At 43.1% G+C, this 22969-nt stretch overlaps 1 protein-coding gene across 9 annotated transcripts in view; it reads right to left on the minus strand.

The window, feature by feature from the left end:
• Positions 1-22969, minus strand: part of phc3 (polyhomeotic homolog 3 (Drosophila)) — a 199644-nt gene that overhangs the window by 42616 nt on the left and 134059 nt on the right. For 8 of the 9 annotated variants that reach the window (XM_041208147.1, XM_041208172.1, XM_041208163.1 and 5 more), the window contains 6 exons: positions 19304-19580; positions 15720-16588; positions 11220-11376; positions 8588-8835; positions 3943-4111; positions 1662-1776 (listed from right to left, as the gene is read on the minus strand). In XM_041208147.1, the coding sequence (XP_041064081.1) occupies positions 1662-1776; positions 3943-4111; positions 8588-8835; positions 11220-11376; positions 15720-16588; positions 19304-19580 (1835 nt within the window). The remainder of the gene's footprint in view (positions 1-1661; positions 1777-3942; positions 4112-8587; positions 8836-11219; positions 11377-15719; positions 16589-19303; positions 19581-22969) is intronic. The other variant, XM_041208201.1, reaches the window with a different exon arrangement.

The following is a 22969-nucleotide window of genomic DNA, read 5'->3' on the forward strand; positions in this document are numbered from 1 at the left end:
ATACTAGTAAATCAGGTTTCTGTTGGACAGATACTATTCCAGCTGTTTCCCATCCCAAGCAATCCATCTTAACACACGGGTGAAAACAAAGGGTAGATTAACATAGAAGAAACGTCCAGCACTGAAAATAGAACTGATCACACAAAAAGAAAAGTGACAAAGGCTGCACATAACAGTGCATAGTGAAGGTCCTTCTTATTGATTAGATAAACTCCATCTTCATTAGAGCCTGGAAATTATATCGTTGCTGGAGAGTGCTTAATGTGTTCACATGGCATTCCTCACACTACTAGGTATTTTAAATGGGTTAACAGCTATGTTAATGTAGCAGGTAAGAATGTTATATGATCATGTTAAGCAGTTGTAGGCTAATGTTCCAAAGAGTAACTTGGCTTATCAGTGCGTTACTTTTAAACAAATTAAGTGGTTTGTTAAAGGAGATATGCGGCGATATTTTGTGAAAAAGTTGCATTTACAGTATAAGAGGGAGAGTTTTTCCTATGGTGGGCAGGAGCGGACACGGAGCCGATCACCACCTGCGATCAGCTGCGCGCCGTCATTTTACATGGGTGGGCCAATTAAGGCCTGTCCAGTGTAACACGCGGCTGGTAGCGCCCAGCTACCTGTGCGGGCGGGGCGGGGGGGGGGGGGGAGGAGGGAGAGTTGGGGCTTGCGCGCAGCAATCTCCCTGAGGCATGGAGCTGCCTCAGGGAGATTGAATGGATTATAAAACTTTCTTTTAATAAATAAAGATTTATTTAAACATGTCCCCTCGTGTGACAGTGTCACATGAGCTGGGACATGTTTGTGAAGTTTGGAAAATGGAATTATTTATTTATAAAACCTGCAGGGACCCTCATCCTGCCCGGGGATGAGGTTTCCTGAAAAATGTGAAGGCCGCTTGGGCTCTTTGCCTGCCCGCCAGCTTAAAGTAGGACAGGCAACGTTCTTAACAAGTTTAATTACTTTTTTAACGGCCCTAATAGGCCGTTGACATTTTGGCGGGCGCACCGAACAAAATATCGAGGTGACGCGCAATGACATCAGGACACACGCCCGACATCACCACGCGTCATTTTACGCGCCGGCGAGTTGGACCCACCCCTGCAGGCCACCGGAAGATTCAGCCCAAGGTTACAGTTAAATAGTAGCTTAATTATCAAAAAGATAATCACCTTGTTTAGCAAAAAGGTAACAATTTATTGAAATACAACTTTACGGGGGGGATGGTGGAGCTGTGGCAATGTCACTGGACTAGTAAATCAGAGGCCTAGGCTAATGCTCCGGGGACCGAGGTTCATATTCCACCGTTGCAGCTGATGGAATTTGAATTCAATTAATAAATCTGGAATTGAAAGCTAGTCTCAGTAATTATCATTGATTGTTTTAAACACCCATCTGGTTCACTAATGTATTTTAGAGAAGGAAATCTGCTATCATTACCTGGTCTGGTCTTACCCATTTGTGACTCCAGACCCACAACAGTGTGTTTGACTCTTAACTGCCCTCCGAAATGGCCTAGCAAGCCACTCATTTCAAGGGCATTTAGGGATAGGCAACAAATACTGGCCTTGCCAGCAACACCCACATCCCATGAAGAAAGGAAAAAAAAACTTAATCTGCACAGAAAGATACCAAATATACAAAAGTGAGTTTCATACCTTTTAGCGCATGACATAGAGCAGAAGCGCTTTGATCTTCTGAATTTGTGTGCATAATCCATCTTCCCACAGAACTCACACTTCAGCATGTCTGGATCGCTGCCCTCCATCCCTTCTGAAATTATAATCAGAAATAAAAAAAAATCATTCCATGAGGTAACTCATATCTAAAAACAGGCTGTTCTGCTGCTTCTGCCTGACAGCTGGTCTTCTTTCCCTCCTTCAGATCCATCTTCAAGGTTCCCACTTCCATCTCGACATCCATACCAATGGCACGACATAAGGGGAGTCCAACACACCATGACATGTAGTGGCGCAGAACACTGGCCTAAGTCCATGATTTTCTGCACAGCACGTTCCTGATCACAACTGTTCTTGTCAGGGGAAGGAAGATGAAAATCCAAAAGGGATTTGTCCACTCTGAACATAACGTAAGAAATTTTAAGAACAATGGCTTTTTCTGGCAAATTATTGCACTCCTTTCTTTGGGTTCTGAATGATCGTCTCACCTTCCTTATAACTTCTTCACTTTTAGCCTGCATATCAACCTTCATGATAGCAAACAATTTACCTGGGTCAACTTTTCAAGATGAAGGGAGTTCCCAAACAAAGTGTTCAGGGCAGGGAAATTGGTGGGGGCGGGGGGGGGGGGGGGGGGGGGGTGGGGGGGTGGTGGTGGTGGTGGCGGTCGGAACTCACTCACTCCTTTTCCACCTTGATCTGACCAACCCCAATTTTAATTGGAGATGGCAAGGGCACCCGCCCTAAACCTGTAAGGTCACCTTTAAATATGCAGCTTGGGCCCTGATGAAGCCATGCATAAAGGATGGTAATGTGAGGTTTGAAAATGGATTTTGAATAATGTACAGCACATGAAGGAGGCCATTTAGTCTATCGTGACTGTCTTGGCTCTTTGAAAAAGTCCCACTCATCTGCTCTTTCCCCATAGTACTGCAAATTTTTCCTTTTCAAGTATTTATCCAGTTCCCTTTTGAAAGTTACTACTGAATCTGCATCCACCAAACTTTTCGTGCAGTTCATTTCAGACCACAACAACACTGCATTAAAAAATATCGCCTCATTGTCCCTCCGGCTTTTTTTCTCAATTATCTAAAATCTGAGTCCTTTGATCACTGGCCCTTCCGCCATTGGAAACACTCAATTACTCAAATAAACTTTTAATAATCTTGAACAGCTCTATGAATCTCCCCTTAACCTTTTCTGCTCTAAGAAGAATGAAGCCCAACTTCTCTAATCTTCCCATATAACACAAGTCCCTCATCCTTGGTCATGTTCTAGTAAATCTCCTCTGCACCCTCTCCAAGGTCTTGACATCCTCCCTAAAGTATGGTGTCTAGAATCGGACTCGATATTCCAGCTAGGACATGAGAATATACCTGAGGGTTATAAAAAGAGCCCTCAACCTTTCCAGGACATATTGAATTCTGTTAAGTATCTACAAAGATCTCCCAAGCTGCTCCTAGCTCCTTATGTCACAATAACACTAACTATTGCACATTTCTAAACAGTTATGAGAAAGACCAGGCAAAACTGAGCAGGTTGAGAAGCAGAAGGTTGAGAGATGAGCTAGTAGAGGCCCTTAAGGTTATGAAAGGGTTTGATTGGGGAAATAATGTTTCCACTTGTGGGGGAGACAAAAACCAAGGGCCACAAATATAAGACAGTCATTAATAAATCCAATAAGACATCCAGGTGAACATAAAAAATAGGAGCAGGAGTAGACCATACGCCCTGTTGAGCCTGCTCTGCCATTCTATATGATCATGGCTGATCTTCAGCTTCAACTCCATTTTTCCTCCCAGTCCCCTTTTCCTTGATTCCCTGAGAGACTGAAAATTTGTCTATCTGAGCTTTAAATATATTCAACATTAGAGAACCTTATTTACTCAGAGTGGTGAGAATGTAGAACTTGTTACCACAGGGCATAGTTGAGGCAGATAGCATACATGTATTCAGGGGAAGCAAGATAAAAACATAAAGGAAAATGGAATCGATTATTTCGATCGGGTTAGAGGAGAGGGCAGGAGGAGGCTTGTGTGGAGCATAATCAGTTAATATCAATGATCTCATTCTGTGCTGCAAAATTCAATGCTGTTACTCTACTTCAATTAGTCACTCTACCTGATTTTAAAGTCCATTTTTAACGTCCTTTGAACGGGACAGAAAATTGGGTGGGTGTATAATGGTCAGCGGGTCTCATTATTGACTGATTTGCGTCTTTGCACTTTTCCCCACGCTCTGCAAGAAATAGTTTACAAACCTTCACCGGTGAGGTCATCCAAATCGCTGTCAAGAGACCCTTCCAGCTGCTTGCCTGTGTTGCTCTGGAGCTCACCAACTGACTGGACAGAGGTGGGGGATGTGGCTGGACCTTCGCAGTGCATCTTCTGCTTGACCGGCTGCTCAGTCAACAAAGAGGAGCGACTCACCTGTCAGAGGGAGGTCATTCTAGCCAAGTTATCAAAGCCATCTCATTGAAACTCAAAGAACATGAAACCCGGGTGCTAAAAGTGTTAAATTATGAGACCAGGTTACATAGACTGCACTCTTATCCCCTCAAGTGTAGAAGATTAAGGGGTGATCTAATTGTGTTTAAGATGATTAAAGGAATTGATAGGTTAGATAGTGAGAAATCATTTCCTCTGATGCGGGGAATCCAGAACACGGGGACATAGCCTTAAAACTAAAGCTTGGCCATTCAGGGGTGATGTCAGGAAGCACGTCTTCGCATAAATGGTAGTGGAAATCTGGAACTCTCTTCTCAAAAAAAAACTATAAGGCTGTGAGAGGGGGTTGCATCAAAGAAAATGTCAAAACTGAGATTGACAGATGTTTGATAGGCAAGGACATTAGGAGTAACAGAACCAAAGTGAGTCAATGGAGCTAAGTTACAGAGAAGCCATGATCTAACTGAATAGTGAAAGAGGCTTGATGGGCTAAATGACCAAGTCTTGTCCCTAAGTTGCAGAAACCTGCACAACAGACCAGATTATGGATGATAATATCAGTTCCTTTGTAACTAGCTTACAATTAATTATTAAAAATCGATGATGGGGAACCAGCACTGATAACATAACTAAAATTTGGAATCGTAGAATCTTACAACACAAATAGAGGCCATTCAACCCTTACATCCCAGGCCAGTTCTTTGAAAGAGCTAGCTAAAAATCCACTCTCCCTTTTCTTTCCCCATAGCCCTGCAAATGTTTAATTTTTGATTTGCCCCATTGGATGCTCCTAATCTCTCCCTATCCAGCCATTATAAAGCAAGTGGCAATGAAGAGATATCCATAAATGGACGGGTTTATAACGTTGAAGGTAATTCAACAGAATGTGGTTCCCCTTTAAATAAGTGCTATTTCTGCGCAGATTTACAGGTCTCCTCACATTGCATGATTTCAGCTTTTGTGCAATGTAGAAGCTCAAACTATTAATTCTGTGAAACATACTGTACGTCAGACCATTCTTTCGTTTTAACTACAGAGAGATAAGAATCAAAAAATTCTGCCTGGAATTTCACTATGATCTCCTGACAAGGGGATAAAATGTTGCAAAAAATAAAGTTATTCAGTCAACAATAACTAAATGCTGCAGCATTGTACCCTCTTGAAAGCAAAAGAAATAGATGGTTAGCCAAAGCCAAGTTTTCTGACCTGACCATCACAACACTGTCCACAGGGTCAAGAAGAAAAATTAAGTGTACAATTCATTCAGTTCTTTTTTAATATATATACAATAAATAACAGATGGCAATGGTTGTAGTTCGCTATTTACTTAGGCAAGCAGTTTTGCAACATTTAATTTCAGCAACTATAGCCATTACTTCTCACTTCAGGTCCCAGATTCACTCTAACACCAATTGCCTATCTCTAGTTGTCATAGAGACCGTGAAAGAGGCATTATTAATCAGCAGGATGCCTGAGTGCACAACAAGACCAAAGAAAGGAACTTGCATTTGTCTAGCACCTTTCACTATCTTAAGAGGTCTCAAAGTGCTTCAAATTTTTTGTTATTAATTCATGGGATGTGGGTGTCACAGGCTAGGCCTGCATTTATTGCCCATTTGAATTGCCCTTGAGAAGATGGTGGTGAGCAGCCTTCTTGAACTGCTGCAGTCTGTGGTGTAGGTACATCCACAGTGCTGTTTGGAAGACAGTTCCAGGATTTTTACCCAGCAACAGTGAAGGAACGGCAGTTCCAAGTCAGGATGATGAGTGGCTTGGAGGGGAACTTTCAGGTGGTGGTGTTCCCATGTGTCTGCTGCCCTTGTCCTTCTAGATGGTAGTGGTCATGGGTTTGGAAGGTGTTGCCTAAGGGGGCCTGGTAAGTTCCTGCAGTGCATCTTGTAGATGGCATACAATGCAGCCACTGTGCGTCAGTAGTGGAGGGAGTGAATGTTTGTGGATGCCAATCAAGCGGGCCTCTTTATCCTGGATGGTGCCAAATTTCTTGAATGTTGTTTGAGCTGGAGTCATCCAGGCAAGTGAAGAGTATTTCATCACAATCCTAACTTGCATCTTGTAGATGGTGGACAGGCTTTGTTGAGTCAGAGGGTGAGTTACTCGCCAGAGGATTCCTAGCCTCTGACCTGCTCTTGTAGCCACAGTATTTATATGGCTAGTCCAATTCAGTTTCTGGTCAATGGTAAACCCCAGGATGTTGATAGTGGGGGATTCAGCGATGGTAATGCCATTGAATGTCAAGAGGTGATGGTTAGATTCTCTCTGATTGGAGATTTTCATTGCCTGGCACTTGTGTGGCATGAATGTTACTTGTCAACTCAAACTTGAATATTGTTCAGGTCCTGCTGCATTTGGACATGGACTGCTTCAGTATCTGAGGAGTGGCGAATGGTGCTGAACATTGTACAAAGATCAACGAACATTCCCACTTCTCACCTTATGATGGAAGGAATGTCATTGATGAAGCAGCTGAGAATGGTTGGGCCAAGGACACTACCCTGAGGAACTCCTGCAGTGATGTCCTGGACAAGTGCAATTAGAGATGGGCAATAAATGCTCGCCTAGCCAGCAACCCCGAATGAATAATTAAAAAAAACTGAGATTATTGACCTCCAACAACCACAGCCATCTTTCTTTGTGCTAGGTATGATTCCAACAATCAATAAAGTAACAAGATATAGTTGTGTAGTAGTTATACAGCTACACACCTTTTTAAGGCGTCCCAAATTGAATAGTTTTGTACGAAGTAGTTCAAAAATTACTACCCATTTATAAGTTTTAAGTATAACCTACCCCTGTATAAAGAGGTATATTTGGGAACCAGGTGCATCAGTCTTTTTCTTACTGTCTGAATAGATATAGGGGCTGGGTGGGTCAATGAAAGGGCTGTTTCTCCATTCTCTGAACTTTTGGCTTAGGATTTGGTCTCCCTCTACCACCACCCAACCATGGAACAGCTGGGGAGCAGTCACTGGCTCCACAGGAAGAATGGGGCCAAGGTCAAGAAGTCTCCAGTAATGGGTCAAATTAGCAAGGCAACCTGGTCATTTTAAGGGATGAAACAAATTAACACATGTGAGCATAGGGGAAATCGATCTCTTCCTTGGGGATATATTTTGTCGCTTTATTTTAGAATAATCAGGTAAAACGAAACCTCTTTGGTTCTTTGCTGTATCACTAGGAATCCAGATTAAGTATTCACATTGTGTTTTAGTTATTTCATGTTTATGTTACTTATTGGGATTGAAAATCTTGGGTTGGGGATGCATAATCTAATATTACATGCATTTAAATAAAAAAACCTGCTTTCATATAAATAGTTTTGATATAAGTAGTGGTTTCTAGGAACGTATCTACAACTTAAAAAAGACTTTCTCTGTATTACTGAGCTAGTAATTCTGGAGTAATAATCTGAAATCAAATCCCACCGTGGCAGTTTGACTATTTGAATTCAGTTAAAATAAATATGGCAATCGAATAAATCTGATTAAACTGAATATAGTTTAAAACTGGAGTCTGCACAAGCAACAATGAAGCCGTTGGATTGTCATAAAAACGCAAATGGTTCACTAATGTCCTTTGACTGCAGTCCCATACCAAAGTAGTTGGCTTAACTGGCCTCTACCGTGGGGTAAGTCACTCAGTTGTATTAAGCATCTATAAAAGGTGGCCCACAACCATCTTTTCAGAGCAACTAGAGCTGGTCAATAAACACTAGCTTTGTCAGCAATATGGATGTTCTGAGGGCCAACCTTAAAAAAAGCAGTCTTGAAATGAAGTCACTATTGCAATGCAGGGAAATTACACACAGCAAAATCCCATAAATGATTAATTAAACAGATTTAGTGATGTTTTGAGGGTTAAATGCTGACCAGAATGTCAGAGAGGAAATTCCCTGTTCTTTTTCGAAATCATGCCAATAGACCTTAGAGAGCAGGCACAGCCTCGATTTAACATCTCATCTGAAAGATGGCACCTAAAACAACTGCAGCATTCCTTTGGTACTGCGCTGGAGCATTAGTGGTCGTGGAGGTGGCCAGCAATCTTCTCGCATGAATCAGTGACTTTATGAAGTGAAGGGGGAAAATCACTAGGGTTATTATTAATGATCCGGAAAAGCTGCTTGTGACAAACCCTACTGGTCAAATGGCAGGTTTTGATCTACCATGGCGGGAGTGGTCCTTGCTAAACAGGTTCAGGACAAGTCAGGGTCCCTGTGCAGCCAACCTCCACCACTGCAGCCTCAGTACAAACCCCTTATGCACTTGTGGAGAGACACAAACAATGCTGCACATTACCAAGGAGCGTCCCCTCTACAGACAAAGTGCCAGACTAATCATCTTAAATTCAGCTAATGAGGAGGCGATCGCTTGGCTCCGGGGATTTGCATTTGCTAAATAATAATAATAATGATCTGGAACAAAAAAGACAAGGTCTACTCACAGGGAATGGCTCCAGTCCCTCCTGAATAACAAACCCTTCAATGACATGGGTCAGGATCTGCGGTTTCACAATGGCCTGTGGTGGCTTGTTATCCGTCCCAGGAAGGTTGCTGGAAGAGACGGCGCCATTGTGTTTCAGTTTGGCAGGTGGGACAATGAGAGCGGAAGGACTGGAGAACCTCAGCGTGTCTGCAGAGGACCTAATAACGGATGCATTTGCTGAGGTCACACTAGGTGGCCCTGCTCGTTCTGTAAGATAAAGAAATGATGCTGAAGTAAAAACTCTTTTACTGGAAAATAAATAAATGCTTCCATTTATACAGCTCCTTCCATAATCTCTGGATGTGCCAAAGTACTTCACAGCCAGTGAAGTACTTCTTAAGTGTAGTCACTGTTGTAATGTAGGAAGCACAGCAGACAATTTGTGCACAGCAAGCTCCCACAAACAGCAATATGATAATGACCAATGTTGATTGAGGGTTAAATGATGGCCAGGACACTGGGAAAAACTCTCTTGCTCATTAAATAGTTCTAATACATTCAGCTGAGAGAGCATATGAACATAGGAAAGAGAAATAGAAATAGGCCATTTGGCTCCTCAAGCCCGCTCCGCCATTTGATAAGATCATGGCTGATGTTTGCATTTTGAATTCCACTTCCCCTGTACCCCGGATAACCTTTGATTCCCTTGCCTAACAAGAATCTATCTACCTCTGTCTTAGAAATATTCAATGGCCTCTCCCCCTCCCACACCACCTTATGAGGCAGAGAGTTCCAAAGTCACACAACCCTCAAAAAAAAAATTCTCCTTAGTGCAAAAGGGGCCTTAGTTTCACAACTCATTGGAAAGACAGCAGCTCCAAGTCTGCAGTACACCCTCAACACTGGAGACACAAGTTTGGATTGTGTGTTCAGGTATCTGTAGTGGGACTAGAACTCATGACCTGCTGATTCTGAGGCAAGAGTGCTACTAAACTGAGCCACAACCAATGTCAACAGGAATGTAATAACAATGAAGATGATAGGGCACCATTTTGAAAATAAGCAGGGGCGTTCTACTTAATAAGAACGGAAAGTGCAGACACTGCTACCATTGTGCGATGGTGTTGGAGGCTGTGAATGCTTAAGGTGGTGGATAGGGTGCTTTGAGCTGGATCGTGTCAAGCTTCAAGTGTTTTTGGAGCTGCACTCATCCAGGCAAGTGGCAAGTATTCCATCACACTCCTGACTTGTGCTTTGTAGATGATTGGGAGTCAGGAGTTGAGTAGCTACCGTATTTATAAGGCTGGCCCAGTTCAGTTTCTGGTCATTGGTAACCCCCAGGGCGTTGATAGTGGGAGATTCAGGGGTAGAAATGCCAATGACTGTCAAGGGGATATGGTTAGATTCTCTCTTGTTGGAGATGATCATTGCCTGACATTTGTGTGGCACAAATGTTATTTGCCACTTAACAGCCCAAGCCTCAATATTGTCCAGGTCCTGCTGCATGCAGGCATGAACAGCTTTAATATCTGAGGAGTTGCATGTGTTATTGAACACTGTGCAAACATCAGCGAACATCCCTACATCTGACCTTATAATAGAGAGATTAAGCAGCTGAAGATGGTCGGGCTAGGACACTATTATGAAGAACTCCTGCAGCAATGTCCTGGGTCTGAGATGATTGGCTTCCAACCACCACCACCATCTTCCTTTGTGCAAGGTACGACTCCAAACAGTGGAGCGTTTGCCCATTGTCTTCAATTTTGCTAGGACCCCTTGATGCCATTCTCAGTTAAATGCTGCCTTGATATCAAGAGCAGTTACTCTCACTCCACCTCTTCAATTCAGCTCATCTGTCCATGTTTTGACCAAGGCTGTGCTGAGATCTGGCAGAACCCAAACTGAGCATTGTTGAGCAAGTTATTACTGAGTAATTAGGTATGTAATGAGTAAGTACTGAGTGCTTGATAGCACTGTCAAAGGCACCTTCCATCACTTTGCCTATGATTGAGAGTAGACTGATGAGACAGTAATTGGCTGGATTAAATTTGTCTTGCTTCCTATGGACAGGACATACCTGGGCAATTTTCCATATTTTCAGGTAGATGCCAGTGCTGAAGCTGTACTGGAACAGCTTGGCTAGGGACACGGCAAGTTCTGGAGCATAAGTCTTCAGTACTACAATCAGGATGTTATCAGGGTCTACAGCCTTTGCTGTATCCAGTGCCTTCAGCTATTTCTCGATATCATGTGGAGTGAATTAAATTGGCTGGAGACTGGCATGTGTGATGCTGGGGATTTGAGAAGGAGGCCGAGATGGATCATCCACTCAGCACTTCTTGCTGCAGTTGGTTGCAAATGCTTTAGCCTTGTTTTGTGAAAGACTATATAAATGCAAATCTTTCTTTCAAAAGTAACAATTTTCCACTTCCATACACCAACCAATTAGTGTTAGTTCATTCAATCAGAAATTAATATTAAGATTATGCTGAGACATTTAATGTGGGTTTCTAATAAACAGCGGGAACAGTAAACTTTCACTTCATTAGTCTGTGCTGCGCTTGAGCCAAATTTGCAGAGCTGAAAGGTTACAGTCTCTTGTTAGTTTCATTTCTCAAACTACCTTTATTTCCCTCTGCTTGACACCTAACCTGGGCAAATGTCCACAACTGTCAGAGCTTCTCCTTGTGCTGCAGAGATAGAGGATTCAGACTCAGAAGGGGGTGTTGAAACTGGTCTGCGTGCTGCAAAGCATTCTTCCTGGTCTTCCCTCATCTCCTGGTCACAGGTGTCTTCCACCGGACAGACCTGACAAGGCATGATACCATACAGTAAGACCACATGGCACAACATGAAAATTCAACCAAAAACTTCATTCTTATTAAAATTAGAATCAAGATTCTGACTCCCAATTAATCCTCTTCATCTCAATGCTATCTCCAGTAAACACATGCACACAAACACACAACAAAGTGGATACATTTTCCAGGCTTCTGAGAGACAAAAGAATAATGTTGAGCAGAGGACTGGTTTAATATTAACAAGCCTGAAGCAAGTCCAGAAGAAGGCTCCATGTAACATTTATTCTACCTACTTTAGGAAAAATTCCATTGACTGATCAATGAACCACATGGGAAATAAAAACAAAAACAGAATTACCTGGAAAAACTCAGCAGGTCTGGCAGCATCGGCGGAGAAGAAAAGAGTTGACGTTTCGAGTCCTCATGACCCTTCGACAGAACTACTCTTGTTTTGATACTAATAAAGCTATTCAATCTGAATTCAGCCTCCAGAGTGTTCACCAAGTGACCCTTAATGGTAGCGACACCCCTGAGGTATGAAGGACTTCATAAAATGTCTGCACTTGGAAGAATGTCTAGTTTTCACATTCTCAGTAACAAACAGGCCAGACCGTGTCACCACACTTCTGTTCTAAGGAGTCCATATCAACTGGGAATAATCACATGGATGGAAACAGGCATGACATTTGCTTGCACTATCCTCCGGGACTATGCTGAAGGGCAGTCTTTGTTCAACGCTATGTCTTGGCAATACAAATAAGGGATGAGGACTCCTTAATATAACCCAATCCTGGCACTAATACTGGGGCCAGGAACGATGCAGAAGCTGAAGATACGTTTGGTTTGTTGGTCGAGGGTCTCACACAGTGAAAACATGGAGCCACAAGCCTCCTTCATGAGTCTCTGCAAACGTGGCTCCTTGATAAATTATCTTGACATTAACATCTGTGCATGAACCAGCACAAACTGATCAGTTGCTGCAGGATCAGTGGTTGTCAGTTTGAATATTGGCATTTGCCTCAAATTTGCTCATCAGTCCGGAATCATCCACTTATTGCTTCACCAACATAGCAATGTCCTTTTGAAGGAAGGGCACACACACAATATTCTCATGTGCACATGGTGAGAATAAGGGATGGAAAACTCTTTTGAAAAGTTTTACACTATTTTATGATCCATTGTAAAGTCTTGGTATTTGTTTCTCTATTGACTGGTTTTGTCTAGAACCCTACAGATTAACAATGGATGAAATGGAGAAGAAAAAAAACTTGAAGTACATGCAGGTAAATTTTCCTGATCACTGCGTGGAGGTAACTTGGGGGAGCGAACCTTTATAGGATTCACTGGATGAAACCAATGCAGGTTCTATAACGATTGAATGATCTGCTCTGTCAGATTACCACTTGGGTAGTGAAGGTGATAGTCTACTGCCATATCTCAAAATCAGGCAAGGACCAATTTTTACAAATTACATCTTTTCTTTTTACTAATTTGGCGATTAGTCTGAAATTAAAGCACAAGTAAAAGCCAAACATCAAGGATGGCAAACTTCAGTAACATAATAATACAATATTCAAAAATGTCACCTTAATTTTTTTTATTCTTTACATTGAACAGATTTTGGATTTTTGGCCGTCAAATCCAACTTGGTTAAATTTGAAGAAGGCTCTGAAGAAGGGTCATGTGGACTCGAAACGTTAACTTTGTTTTTTTCTCTCCACAGATGCCGTCAGACCAGATGAGATTATCCAGCATTTTCATTTTTGTTTCACATTTCCAGCATCCACAGTGTTTTGCTTTTATCTAACTTTGTTACTGTTGGGTTGAAGCCTCTAATATGCCACCCGCTCTCAGATTCAAACCCATAAGTTTGGGTTGACAGAGATTGACAGTTTCTAAATACCAATGACATAACAGGATATGGAAATAGTGTGGGTAAAAGGTACTGAAGTGGATGATCAGCCATGATTGTACTGAATGGCAGAGCAGGCTCAATGGGCTGAATGGCCTACTCCTGGTCCTATGTTCCTAAGCAGAACACCGTGGACCTGGACACACAACCACCAACAGGGATTAAATTTACATCTCCTCGACTAAACTTGAACACTATTGTACACATATCCTTCAAGATTATGAAAGCATTTGAAAGGGCAGACGTAGTGAAGATATGTCCATTTTTGGGGAAACTGAAACTGGGTGCCATAAATGTTAAGATAGTCACCAATAAATCCAATAATGAATTCAGGAAAAATATCTTTACCCACAGTGGTGAGAATGTGGCACTCACTTTTTTTTATTCATTCATTTACGGGATGCGGGTGTCACTGGCTAGGCCAGCATTTATTGCCCATCCCTCATTGCCCTTGAGAAAGTGGTGGTGAGCTGCCTTCTTGAACAGCTACAATTCATGTGGTGTAGGAACAACCACAGTGAGTTCCAGGATTTTAACCCAGTGACAGTGAAGGGACAGCGATATATTTCCAAGTCAGGATGGTAAGTGGCTTGGAGGAGAACTTGCAGGTGGTGGTGTTCCCATGTCCTTGTTCTTCTGGATGATAGCGGTCATGGGTTGGGAAGGTGCTGTCTAAGCAGCCTTGGCGAGTTTCTGCAGTGCATCTTGTAGATGGTACAGACTGCTGCCTTTGTTCATCGGTGGTGGAGTGAATGTTTGTAGAAGGGATGCCAATCAAGCAGGCTGCTTTGCCCCTACTACATGGATTACTATGAGTCAATGGCATTGATGCATTCAAGGGGAAGTTAGATGAACACTTGATGGAGAAAGGAATAGAAAGCCATGCTGATAGAGTTTGATGAAGTGGCCTGGGAGGATGCTTGTATAAGCATAAGCACTGGCATGAACCAGTTGGGAACTTACATTCTGTGTAACTCTAAGTAATATGGACAATTAGTACAGGCCTCAACCACAGCCTTGACTAGTGGCAACAGACATACACAACTAACCACAATGGAGTGAAATGCATAGAACAAATCAATTCACCTACCTTTGAAGAAACAATCAGCTGACACATGGTTTGGTCAAGCCCGACCAACAGAAAGGTCAGTATACCTTATCACAGGGTGCTTGTGCATGTCATCATGCTATAGAGAGCAAATCTGAATTGGTACAAATTGGGCTGAAATTCTTATTTATCCAAAAAAAAATCTGAAACTACATGATTCAGATCAGGGTGGATTTGGCTCCTCTCTCCCAGAAACATGACTGTTCTTAACCAGGGTATATAGATCGTTTTGTGATGACCTAGTTGGGAATCACAGTTAATTTGAAAGGTAATGAGATTGAAATTTTGAAGAATAAGTGTGCTCTGTTTTTAACATGTTTTTTAAGTAAACACTTTCCATCCCTTGCCTCTACCAAGAGGAGGGTCAGAATACCTGCTCCCCGGCATCCACTAGTAGTCTTCCATTAGTTACTATAAGCTATATGTCTCACTCTCCAACTCCACCCTGTCACAGCCTGGCCTGCATTCAGAATCTTCCCCGATGGTATGGCTGAAATCATGGTCTTGCAACATGGAATTTGGCAGTTGCTTACCCATGTTCAAGTGTTCTGAGGCACAATGTACCTGGAGTACCAAGGCACTGCACCACTGCCCATCTGTTGGGCATGGTAGCATATCTTTCCACTGTTCCTCTAGTGACCTCATAATTATCCACAAGTGATCAACTCATGAGCAAATTATCATGGTCACGTGATCCATACAATAGCCTGTGTTAGATGGATTAATACAACATAATCTAGTCAATGTTGAAAGTGAACATCATTTGTTGCAATTCATGGAGACCTTTATGTCTAACCAATAATTTAATTTTAAAGTCTGTTGGTTTCTGCAGAGGCAGGGCAGCTGTGCTGGAAGATTAAATCATAACCATGTCACTGGTACAGTGAGAAATTCAGCCTTGAATTATGCTAAGTCTAGCTTTGTAAGTAACCCTGCATGATTTTTGCATTCAGCGGATGTATTCAACAGCTTATGGGAACATTCTCATTAAGAATTGGACAACACTCAGTCAATTGTGGGCTTCAGGAGATCACTCCTGTACAATGAGTAGAGCAAAACACCAAACACAAATCCTTCTGGAACCCTAACTCAAATCCCAGTCTTGACTGCCATTCAAACACAACTGCCCCAAGAATAATTGCAGGATTGCAAAGCTGTTGACTGGATGGAACACTGAGTTTCCTTAAAATAATGTGGAATGCATAGTTTCAATATAAAACAAGTAAATACATTCAATGTTGAAGGCAAACATTCCAACAAGCGGTGGCTAATTCTCATTAAAATCAACACAATTTTCATGCAAGATGTAAAAAATTCAATAAATCCCTACCAGTGGCACATCCACTGGGGGCGAAGGCTGGACTTGAAGATTAACAGCAATGGTCTGGGGCGGGGGAAGAGCCTGAAAGGGCATTTGGATCAGAGCCTGGGCTGCAGGGAGCTGTTCCCGTGAATGTAGAACAGTCTGTGGCAGAACCTGAGTAGGGGAAACAATCTCAGATGGTACTGTTAGGGTCTGCACTGACTGCAAGGGCAGTCGCTGGAGGTGAGTTGGTGCCGTTGACGGGACCTCTCGCGAAGACGATCCTAGGGTTGAATGTTGCTGTTGTTGCGATGCAGTTAAATGCGTTGTCACTGGACTTGATTGTCGCAACGGTCCAATTTGAGCCACCGGTGAGCGATGGGCTGGGGGTAAGTGTGCTGGCTGTGACAGCTGGTTCGGCGGCACGTGGGCCGATGCTGGCTGCTGGCTGGAGCCCATGGGCAGAGGCGCATGAACCAAGGTGTGAGACTGTGCCTGTATCAGTGCCTGCGGCTGGATGATGATGGTGGATGCCGATGGACTAGGCGGTGACTGAGAAGGTACTGGAGAGACCACGACTGTCTGCTGCTGGCTCTGGGGGTGAGAGTGAGCTGAAGGTTGGCTCAGTGGTTGGCTATGGGCCTGGGTCGATATGCAATGTGGCGACTGGGGAGAAGCCTGGATTAAGGATTGGCTGTGGGCTTGGATCGGCAGGCAGTGCTGAGACTGTGGAGGGTCAGAAGCCTGGGCCTGAAGTGCCAGAGGTTGCAGTTGCTGTCTGTGTTGGATCTGCTGCTGCTGAATAATAAGTTGATGATGTGCTTTCGGCGTCGCTTGCTGCAGTGGAATCTGCGGCTGTTTAATCAGCTGGTGTGGCTGAATCGGGGTATAAGGTGCTAGAGAGGACAAACAACAGAGTTAACAGAGAACAGCAAGATGTCTTTTTCAAGGCTTTTAGCATGACGTCTTTCCTTTGTAAATTAATTCCAGCTCTGAAAGAAATCTCAACAAAATAAAAATCCTCATTATTAAGACAACAGTTAAATATCAAAGTCACAAAGCATTACAATTAATTTTTCCAATTCCATTGATGCTTTTTAAAAATGACATGATGAATTTAGATGAAGAATTTACCAATACTTCCAGCGAAAGAGAGTTGAACTGCGTTCATTTCTATCATCATTAACTTAAGTCATGTTTCTGAGTTAACTTGGGACAAGTTACATAGACTTGGCTTGTATTCCCTTAACTAAAGAATTTTAAGGGATGATGTCACTGAGGTGTTTAAGATGATTAAAGGATTCAATAGGGCAGACAGAGAGAAACTATTTCCTCTAATGAGGAAGTCAAATACAAGGGGTCAAAACCTTATAATTAAAGATAGGCCGTTTAGGGAAGCACTTCTCCACACCAAAAAGCTGTTGTGGCTGGTGCGGGGGAATCAGCTGAAAATTTCAAAATCTCAGGTTGACAAGATCTTGTTTGGCTTGACTATGGAATCAAGGTGTATAAGTAAACAGCACTGGGATACAGATAAACCATGATCTTACTGAATGGCGCCACAGGCTCGAGAGGCTGAATGGCCTAATTCATTGTGTGATCCATTTTCAATGAATTTTCTGTGCCTTTTGACTTAGTAGCCATTTTGTGACAAAAAGCTCTGCCTGAGCAACCTTGCTTTGGGTTTCACAAGATGTTGCTGGACTGAGTAGCATGGGCCTACAGCCACAGAATGAGACAGTCAGGCCGGACGACCCCATCTGTTGCCCAGCCAGCCACTGCTTTTTTTTTTATTTCAATTGAACTAAATTAGGAAAAATGAGGGACAAAACAAGATGCAGCCCCTTAAAGCGACACTGCAAACAGAAAGTCAAATGTTAAAGGAACCTTACAAACATTAAACCAAAACGTGATCAAAGGGGTCTGTAAAATACGAAGTCCCCACGGTGCCCACTGAGCACGGAAGGCCTCTAAAGTCCGTGCTGGCTGACTCTACCTTATATACAATTGAGTATAATTAACAAATCAACACCCAGCACTTGTTCACCTTAGGTAAACACTTGTTCACCAATTTATTGGAGTTCTTTGAAGAAGTCACATGTACTGTGGATAAAGGGGAACCAGTGGATGTACTGTATTTAGATTTCCAGAAGGCATTTGATAAGGTGCCACATCAAAGGTTACTGAGGAAAATAAAAGCTCATAGTGTAGGGGGTAACATACTGGCATGGATAGAAGATTGACTGGCTAACAGGAAACAGAGAGTAGGCATAAATGGGTCTTTTTCTGGTTAGCAGGATGCGACGAGGGATCAGTGCTGGGGCCTCAACTTTTTACAATTTATATAAATAATTTGGATGAAGGGACTGAAGGTATGGTTGCTAATGACACAAAGATAGGTAGGAAACTGAGTTGTGAAGAGGACATAAGGAGGCTAACAAAGGGATTATAGATAGATTAAATGAGTGGGAAAAGATCTGGAAAATGGAGTATATTGTGGGCAAATGTGAGCAAAATGTCCATTTTGGTAGGGAGCATAAAAAAAGCATATTACCTAAATGGTGAGAGATGGCAGAGCTCAGGGATTCTGAGGGATCTGGGCATCCTAGTACATGAATCACAAAACGCTAGTATGCAGGTACAGCAAGTAATTAGGAAAACTAGTAGAATGTTGGTGTATTACGAGGGAAATTGAATACAAAAAGTAGGGAGGTTATGCTTCAGTTGTACAGGGCACTGGTGAGACCACATCTAGAATACTGTGCACAGTATTGAGTTCCTTATTTAAGGAAGTATGTAAATGCATTAGAAGCAGTTCAGAGAATGTTTACTTAACGAACAGCAGGAATGGGTGGGTTGTCTTATGATGAAAGGTTGGACAGGTTAGTTTTATATCCACTGGCATTTAGAAGAGTAAAAGGTGACTTGATTGAAACCTTTAAGATCCTGAGGGGTCTTGACAGGGTGGATGTGGAGAGGATGTTTCCTCTTGTAGGAGAATCTAAAACTAGGGGTGACCATTTAAAAATGAAGGGTCACTCATTTAAGACAGAGACAAGGAGGATTTTTTTCTCTCGGGGGTTGTGAGTCTTTGGAACTCTTCTTCAAAAGGCAGTGGAAGCAGGGTCTGAATATTTTTAAGCCAGAGGTAGGTAGATTCTTGATAAGTGAGGGGATGAAAGGTTATTGGGAGAAGGGAAATTACAATCAGATCAGCCATGATTTTATTGAATAGCAGAGCAAGCTCGAGGGGTTGAGTGACCTACTCCTGCTCCTAATTCATATGTTCATATTTTGAATACTAAGGGAATTAGGGAACAAGATGATAGGGTGGCAAAGTGGAATTAAGGTATAAGATCAGTCATAAACTTATTGAATGGCAAAATATTCTTGAGGGGCCATAAGGCTTATTCCAGCTTCTATTTTTTGTTTTACATAATTACACTGTACGCTGCCTTTGGCACATGAATTAACACACTTTTGTGAAAATAGTCCACATAGAATCTGACTTGAAGCATGTTAACCAGTAGGACTTGGTGGAATTTCAACCCCAAGGTGTCATAGTCAAATTAAAATGCATCTTTCCAACTCATCGTTAGCTTGCCGCTTACCAGGGACTATTAACTGCTGTGTGTTTGCTGGCATTTGTAACCGTGTGACAGTGGACACCCGGGTCTCGGGGCTGGCCGGGGTCAGACTCTCTCCTTTCTTGGTGCTCTCAGGGGCCGAGTCGTGTTGGCTAACCTTGGGGCCGGTTCCTTGCCCTGCCGGCTTGGTGTGGTTCATCGGGAGCTGCTGGGTCTGACAGGTGCCTTTAAGCGGGACGCTCTGAGGAGATGAAGCAGGCAACGCACCTGACTGTTGGCTCCGAACTGCCAGGTTCTGAACCTACCACCAAATAGAGGAGAGGGAAGGACCAAATTACTGGACAACAATCAAATTATCTTGAACAACTGAGCTAGATTTTTGTTAAAATAAAGGAATTATGGCAAGGTAAAGACACCTTTGGCATTCTGTGTATGAGGCATTTTGATAGAGTAAAGGGGGGAAACTATTTCCATTGGCAGCTGATTGGATAACCAGAGGACACAGATTTAAGATGATTGGCCAAAGAACCAGAGGGAGAGATTTACAAAATGTTTTTACACATTATGATCTGAATTTATTGCCTGAAAGGACAGTGGAAGCAGATTCAATAATAACTTTCAAAAGGAAATTGGATAATTATTTAGTATTATAGGTTTGAACGTTTACCTATCTGACTCCTCGAGAGTGTGGTGGGGTTGTCCAAAAGGCACAAGGAACTCTGAAGTCGAGATTTCCCCACGAGTACACATGACATCACTGACCTCTTCCCACCTTGAAATTGAGCCCGGTGGTGGTGGCGGAGTAAGGGGAGTGGGCAGTGAGAAGGAAATAGGTTTTGATGGAGGTCGGGGGTGGGTGGGAATTGGCAGGAAGCTGAGGAGGCAGATTGGAGGTCTGGTGTAGTGGACCAGAAGCCTGGGGGAGGGGGAGGGAGTTTGGAGGCCTTGTGAGGAAGGCCAGGGAAGGCACACACTTCACTCATCTCTTGGATCCACAAAGTCCTCACTTGGATGTAACTACCAGGTTCCCTAATGCCCGAGAAACCCAGCTGACCAAGGTGAAAGGCTGAATAGAAATGAGACTTGCAGTGTCTTTGTCATACTGAAAGCACCAACCTGTCTCCTTGGAGCCAGTTGGCTGTTTGTTCACCTTTTGGCCTCAGTAAAAGACAGAAGTGGGCAGTTTAGTGGCAGGTTTGGGTCAGCAATCTGATTTTTAAGACTTTAACCACCACCCTCCTACTCACCTGACCCAAACCGCCCTCCACCCCCCCCATTTTCTTTGTTAAAATTTCCCACATTCAAACCATTTTGCCTGTATCAGCTCTTTGGTGGAGCTATTAATCGGTTCCACTTCTGTGCTCTTTCCACATATTTATGCTTTTGAAAGTTACTGTTGAAGCTGCTGCCAATCTTTCCAGCAGCTCAATCCAGACTAAGTCAAAAATCGCTTTGCCATGTCACCTCTGGATCTTTTGCCTAATATCTAAAATCTGTGTCCTCTGATTACCGGCCAGTTCGGCAACTGAAAAGTTTTTCTTTCTTCACTCTTTCATGACCATGTGATTTTGAACACCTGTACTAAATCACCTCTTCATCTTCTCTGCTCTAAGGAGGACAACCCCAGTTTCTCCAGATAACCAAAGGTCCTCATTGCTGGTACCATTCTAGTAAGAAGAAGCATCACACATCAACACTAGCTTTTTGGATGGGTCAAAATGTACCAACAAGCATGACGAATGAAGCAGTTTCTTCGCTGTTACAAAGGCTCCTTCTAGTTGTGAACCACATGACCAGTGGTGATTCTTCCTCAGCAACAAATGTAGTGGTGCCAGTACAGTGGACAGATTAGGTAAAAAATGGCTATAGTAATTAGACATTCCGAGGAAAGATTTAAACTCTGTCATAATAGAGGTTGATGGTGCATCTTTAATTGTTTGGACCTTGTCTTCAACAGGATACAACCCCATTGCGTCCAATCTGTGAGCCAGGTAGATTGCCTCCAATGCTTGAAATGTGCCTTTTTCTCACTTCAAATGCACACCTGCTTCCATAAATCTTCTCAGTGCTTTCTTGAGGTTGGCTAAATGTTCAGCTTCGGTCAATCCAGTGATGAGAACGTCATCTAAGAACACGGCCACACATGGAAGTCCCTGCAGGAGACTCTCCATGGTTTGCTGAAAAATAGCACATGCTGATGAAATTCCAAAAGACAATTGGGTGTACTGGTAGAGGCCTTTATGGGTATTAATTGTCACGTGTTCTCTTGACGTGCTATCGAACTCCAATTATTGATAGGCATGACTCATTTCTAGTTTTGTATATGACTTGCCTCCTGCTAACTTGGCATACAAGTCATCGATTCTAGGAATGGGATATTTATCTAACTTTGCTGCTTTGTTGACTGCCAGTTTGTAGTCACCACATATACGTAAACATGGTCTGGCTTGACAGCTGGGACTATGGATGCGGCCCACTCAGAAAACTGGACAAGCTGAATTATTCCCAGGTTTTCCAACCTGCACAACTTTGCTTCCATTTTTTCTTTTAATGAGTAAGGCACTGGTCTGGCCTTGAAGAAACGTGGTGTTGCCTGGGGATCAACGTGCATTCTAGCTTGCATGCCCTTCAGTTTTCCCAATTTGTCTTGAACAACAGTGTCATATTTCTTCAATAGTTCTGGAATTTCATCGGACTTCAAATGGAATATTTCTGACCAGTCAAGTTTTATTTCCTGCAGCCAATCTCAACCCAGAAGACTGGGTCCCTCCTTTGCGATTATCACAGGCAGTTGGGCTGTCTGTGGTTTGTAGCAGATTGGGACAGCAGGGGGAAGTGATGGCACGGTGGTATTGTAGCTGGGCTAGTAATCCAGAAACCCAAGATAATGCTCTGGGGACCAAGGTTCGAAACCTGCTGTGGCAAATGATGGAATTTAAAGTCAATAAAAATCTGAAATTAAAAGTCCAATGATGAAACCATTGTCCATTGTTTTAAAAATCCATCTGGTTCACTAATGACCTTTAGGGGAGGAAAATGTTCATACCTGGCCTGGCCTACATGCGGCTCCAGATCCACAGCAATGTGGCTGACTCTTAAATGCCCTCTCAAATGGCCTGGCAAGCCACTCAGTTGTATCAAACCGCGACAAAGTCACAAAAAAGAAATGAAACCAAATGGATGACCCAGCATCGACCTAGGCACCGGAAACGACAATGATAATCTCAGCCCTGTCAACCCTACAAAATCCTCCTTACAAACAATGGGGGCTCGTGTCAAAATTGGGAGAGCTGTCTCACAGGCTAGTCAAGCAACAGCCTGACATAGTCATCCTCATGGAATCATACCTTACAGGTAATGTCCCAGGCACCACCATTACAATCCCTGGGTATGTCCTGTCCCACCGACAGGATGCACCCAGCAGAGGCAGCGGCACAGTGACATACAGTCAGGAGGGAGTTGGCCTGGGAGTCCTCAAACATCAACTCCAGATCCCATGAAATCTCATGGCATCAGGTCAAACATGGGCAAGGAAACCTCCTGCTGATTACCACATACCGCCCTCCCTCAGCTGATGAATCAGAACTCCACTTTGAACATCACTTGGAGGAAGCACTGAGGGTGGCAAGGGTGCAGAATGCACTCTGGGGGGGACATGAATTTCCATCACCAAGAGTGGCTTGGTAGCAC

Source organism: Carcharodon carcharias, chromosome 2 (genome assembly GCF_017639515.1).
Source record: "Carcharodon carcharias isolate sCarCar2 chromosome 2, sCarCar2.pri, whole genome shotgun sequence".
Lineage (NCBI taxonomy): Eukaryota > Metazoa > Chordata > Chondrichthyes > Lamniformes > Lamnidae > Carcharodon > Carcharodon carcharias.